Source organism: Gnatocerus cornutus, chromosome 9 (assembly GCF_029298725.1).
Source record: "Gnatocerus cornutus isolate USDA-ARS CGAHR chromosome 9, icGnaCorn1.1, whole genome shotgun sequence".
NCBI classification, from domain to species: domain Eukaryota; kingdom Metazoa; phylum Arthropoda; class Insecta; order Coleoptera; family Tenebrionidae; genus Gnatocerus; species Gnatocerus cornutus.
This window is the reverse complement of record NC_142241.1, coordinates 812830-818513: the sequence shown is the minus strand read 5'-3', so window position 1 is coordinate 818513 and position 5684 is coordinate 812830. Positions and strand designations below refer to the sequence as shown.

Here is a 5684-nt window from a genome sequence, read left to right as displayed (position 1 = left end):
TTTTAAATTTGTCAAGAAGTCAAAACCTATTCATGTTTTGAACACTTCAAGGAATTTTTCGAAAATGTGAATACCGTCAAAGGACATTAAATCCACATTCTCAAAAATTGTTAATTAGTTTCAATATGATCACGTAATTTTAAAATACTTTCATCTTTTAGACAAACACTTGACCGACTTTCGAAATAAGATAAAAATTTCAAAGTCTCATATAAGAAGTACTGCACACTCTCAACTGCCAACAGTTCAAACATGAAACTCGTCGCGGTTATCTTTGTACTTATCTCCCTGACATCAGCTGCTCCAAAGGTAAAATCAACAAAAAATCCCCCAAATTATCACATTTCCAACAGGTGCGACCTTTGAAGTACCGCAATTTGTTCAAAGAACCTATCAAACCTGTCATTTTCCACAGACCGAGAATCATCGGAGGACAAGAGGTTGCACCTCATTCAATTCCGTGGCAGACATTTCTTGAAATTTATAGCAAAACTGAAGGATGGTACTGTGGAGGCTCGCTCATTTCGGAAAAATATGTTGTAACGGCTGCACATTGCATTGAGGGGTAGGTTCAGAACAGTCAGAACACTAAAAATATTGTTTTTGTAGAGCCCATCAGGCGTATGTGACTTTGGGAGCCCATAAAATCCTCGAATCCGAATCATCCCAATTGGAAAAAGTTAGTCAAGCGTTTATCATCCATGAAAAGTACAATAGGACTACAATAGAAAACGACATTGGCGTTATTAGTCTCCCAGAAAACGTGGTCACGTCTTCATCTATCAAGCCAGTGAAGTTACCATCAACTGAAAATAATTTCACGGGAGAATTTGGACGAGCTAGTGGTTGGGGGTTGACCAACGCGGAAGACAACAGCGTTTCTGAAGTTCTTATGTACATAGATGCGCTAATTATTGATAACAATGAATGTGAAGAAACTTTCGGTTCTCTTACTGACTCGGTTTTGTGTGCTAATGCCGGTGGTGGTACCATGTGTGGAGGAGATGCAGGTGGTCCGTTAATATTTAGTAATACTCTTATTGGCATTTCGTCGTTTGGGTTGCAAAATTGTCCTTCAGGGTATCCGATGGGTTTCAGCAGAGTTAGTAGCTTTGTTACGTGGTTGGAAGCCAATACTGACGTCTCACCAGATTAGTCATGTGTGTTTGTTTTGTGATAAATAAATTTCGCAAGTTTGATATTTTATCATTGCAACATGAGAAGTTGTTACTTCCGATACCTTTATCAATTTAGATCAGGCAAACCGTCTTTACAATTTCTTTTTTATTATACCTGCATCATAATCTTAAATTAAAACACGCAAAAGCGTGCAAAAAGGGGTCTTTAAAACACTAAAGCTTTAAAGTTGTCTAGGTAACAAGAAATAGTGAAATGTCAGGACCAATTTTTATTCATAATATAAATAAACATGAAAATTAACTCTATACTAAAACGTGTAGGGTAACCCTCACTCTAAAGTTGAGATGTTCGAGTTCGAGCGTGTTCGTATACTTTCAAAATTATCTCCTCCCGAACTGTACCATTCTCGCTCCTTTTGCCCCACTAGAAAAATCGCCGAGTTTCCAAACTAACAAAGTGGCCGGTTTTCGTCCTCTTCGGCCGTTTAGTTTTCGCGAAATAAATTTTTAAAACTCGGGGTTCGATTCCTGTGTTTTCTGGAACCTCGCTGTACGTCGGTTTCGTGGGGACAAAACTATGACCATTAAGTCGAGAGACACACACAACATGTACGGTAGCGGTTTTTTTTTGCCTCGGCACTTATTTAAATCATTAGCGGAGATTGATTTATTTAATTGAGTTCGATTTATTTTTAATACAGGATCTCTTTGACCATCAAGGTATGTTTTCGGTATGTATGCGTAACTTACACTTAAAAATCAGGAAGCGCGAATTCATTGTTTAATCACAGATCATCATTTGATTATACTCTGTATAAAAAATTTGCATAAATACCAAGTATCTAACAGGCAAGGATACTTATGCAAAAGTACAACAGATAAATAAAATGGACGCGACGAGTATAAAATTTTATTCACAATCAGTCAACAATTGTTCATTTTCTAACTTTTCGTAAGGTGGAAAGTGAGCTGTTACTACGGTAATTCACTTCCCAACTCGCTGGGAAGTGACCATTTCCCGACCTCCAAATGCCAGATAACTAGATTTTGATAAATGAAGTAGGCCACGTTACTAAATTTGACATTTCTATCTTGTCATTTGGCGTCGAAGTTAATTTCAAAAAGTGTGTGAAATGGATGCTGAAGCTTCTATACCGTTTAAAAATAGTACATTTTCCGGAGAATTTTACAAAAAATGAGAAGAATGTCAACATTTTAAGAGGAGAAACAACCGCGTCTCGTTTGACTGCAGGAGTTTAACTTTTCAAGTGAACAACTGAAACAAGGTCTGACACTGTATGTTGCAGGTTATGATCACTCTTCGTTCACAAACATTAACGGTGTTTCCTCTAATATAATTTAACTTGTGAGTTTTAAGTTTCGTTGGTTAAATATATTGTTCATCTTACTATTCAAGATATTTATAATAATAAAGTTGTATTGAAATCAAAAATTCTTAACCTAAAACTTTATGAATTGACAGTAGCGACTTTGGTAGGAGGTTGAACCAAGTTAAACTACTTATAATGCATTCCCGATCTTTTTAGACCGCGGCAAGCCATGGAAATCTAGTAACTTGGTTGGTAGTCAACCTTTGTGAGCTAAAGTTTCCTAAAAATGATTGACATTCGTTCTGTCGATTGGAGTTGTCACCTTTTTTTGGTTATGAATTGTGTCTGAAACCTTTCCTCTGTTGCCAGTTTGGACCGAACATTCAGAACTTGAGAATTTTACTGAATTTTTATCTAAAATTTTGAAATTATTTTTCAACAAATGCAATATTAATCATAATGGAAGACATTACTGCTGGTATATTCCAATGGCAAAAAGTTTACCATTCTCAGGAAGCACTTCTGCCAGGTCTTGATTCTAGTCATAAAACCTTAAAAAAGTTTCTTTGATCGAATTAGCATTTGACCCAGGGTTTTATTTAATGGAATCTCACACTAAAAGCAAACTGGCAAATTTCGTTAACTAAAAGTGCAGCAATTTAGAATTTGAAGTGTTTTTGTTTACATAAAGTCTTGTGATCGTTCACTTCTCTGTGTTTGTAACTCATAGACTTAATAATTTTGAAAAGTGTTGTTTTCTCGGCATAAAATTCTAATTGTTGCCGCTTAGCAGCCAAAAGTTTTTATCTTTGGTGCCCAGAACTTTGGAAACGGTTGCACACCGCACCTAAAAATATTTTGAAAACAAACGTCTACGATATTTGTAACACTTCAGATCATTTGTTCCAGTCTTAAATCAGGGCGATCTTTTCGAAACTGCAAGTAGCACATTTTTTGTTCGAAAACGAAATCACTTTAGGCATTTTATTGCAATATTTTGAAGATAATGCCTTTAAACTGTTACTTTCACGATTAAAAGGAAACACACGATTTTTCCGGTATCAGAAAAGTGGCAAACTTGCATGCATGAAAGACACATGTCAGATGTGACAGTAAAAAAACTACCTCTGTCAGTCATTGTAGCCAACAAAAAGAAAACACATGGCCTACTCTGGTCTAAAAAGATCGTGAATGCATTATACTCCTCATTTATTTTGAATACCGCATTTCAAGGTCATAATTTGTGAAAATTGTGGAGCTCTACGGCAAATTTGAGAAGATTTATCCATTGAATTGAACATAAACGAGTACTGGAACACCCAAAGACCTGTTCGTGATTGTTTTCAATACATAAATCCTCTTAAATTTGTCGTAAAGCTCCACAACTGTCACAAATTGAGTCATTTCCAATGTAGAGCATGGGCGAAAGTAATTTGGTAACAGTTTTTGGAAGCTAATAAACGTTTAACAATATTGGACTTTTAACTTTCTTTATTATTTTTTTTAATATGATTGTGAATAAAATAGTATACAAACCTCGGTAGAAGTTCGATTCCTATCTCTCGAGAAATTGTCCACCTCGGCTGACGCCTCGGTGACAAACTTTTTCTCTCGAGAGGAATCATGAACTTCCCACCTCGGTATGTAATCTACTGTTATTACGACTCCGTCGATTTTTAATCGTTCGGCGGCAGTAGATGTTAGAGAGACTAAAAATACAAGTGTGTAAGGCTTAAGGCGAGTGCCAAGACTCGTCGCTGGTCAGAATTCGAGCTGAGCTGTCACATCGGGAAGGTTGTCAAGGGGTACCTCTGTTTACAACACCCCTTACTGTGCTATCGTAAAGTGATTGTAAAATGATAAATGTTTATTTTGCCTCTGTCTGGTAGAAATACTTTTTCATGGGTAAAATAATATGAATCAAAAAATTTTATTTTAAAATTTTAAGTACATTAGTACGTTGTTCAAAAAATAATTTAACTAGTCAAATAATAAATAGATTAAAGTATTATTTAATATTAGAATGCCAAACAGAAATTTTCTAAAAAAAACTAAACTTATCTGTTTTATGTTTAATTTTATTTATTTTCAAATAGATACGTATTTGGTATGAAGATACAAAATACATAGTACGTATAATAATGTGTATATGTATGTACGTGTTAGTAAGTATTTATTAAAAAAGTGGTATTTACATAATAGGTTCGTATGTACAATATTGACGATTAACTAATACATAGGTAATACAAACGCAATGACGGCGGATAGGAATAGACAATCTTTGTTTCCTAGAGTCAATTAATTCCAGCAACATGTGATCAAAATAAAACTTAATCAATTTTGGTTCCATTTTTTTTCCAAAAAGTTGTGTCTTCATAAATATATTCATATTTCATATCACTTTCTTGTCCAAACCAAACACCCAGAATACACATTTTTTTCGTGTTATTCTTAACTGCCCTTGGATTTGGTAATACCAATTAATGATTTGAATTTACAATGTTTGTTTCATTTTTTTCTAGTTACTAGAAGTCAACTTTTTTATTCTCCACCGCATCTTTATAGTTTGAATCAAAAGCTTTATACGGGTATTTTATTTCAATAATTCCGTCTTCCTCAAAATGAGCGTCAGGTGTGGCTCCCAAAAATTTATATTCTTCTCAAAGGAACAAGATTTAGTAGGTTTTTCAGTAAAAGTTGAACCGTCCGGCGGCAAAATGAAAGAAATTGGCATTACCTAGTCAACCCCGGTCAGCTTCTTAGATAACCCCTAATCCAATATTGCAAACATCAGGTAAATTGCATCCGGTCAGGTTGCTCCATAGTCATACCATTCAAAACAATTTTGTTTCGTTCAACATTTTTCATTCATTGATGAACTTTTAAATTCTAGTGAAATAAGAAAAAAATAAACATAAATAATAAAATATGTATTAAGAAAAATAATAATATATTACTATTTTATTAAATTTTATTTTCTAAATTTTACGTCCAACATCGTGAAATAGTCGAGAAATTAATTCGTGTGTCATTGAAAGACTTTAGTTGAAAACATGACTATAAATTGAATGAATGTTCATACTACATACTTGTTTCTATAATTTCATACATCAAGCATTATGAAACTTCCTTGTGCTTGTACTTATTAGCACTTTTAATAACGCTCTTCTAATTGTAACCATTTTATTATCCTCTGTGCGAAACAAGCAGGTAA

At 34.3% G+C, this 5684-nt stretch overlaps 1 protein-coding gene across 1 annotated transcript; it reads left to right on the top strand.

Annotated features, from left to right (window-relative positions):
• The first annotated feature begins 234 nt into the window (after window positions 1-234).
• LOC148167667 (brachyurin-like) lies at window positions 235-1215 on the top strand. Its single transcript, XM_088045791.1, has 3 exons — window positions 235-309; window positions 354-565; window positions 610-1215. The coding sequence occupies exons 1-3, from the start codon at window positions 253-255 to the stop codon at window positions 1154-1156; spliced, it is 816 nt and encodes a 271-aa protein (XP_087901917.1). The 5' UTR covers window positions 235-252; the 3' UTR covers window positions 1157-1215.
• Window positions 1216-5684: the final 4469 nt, after the last annotated feature.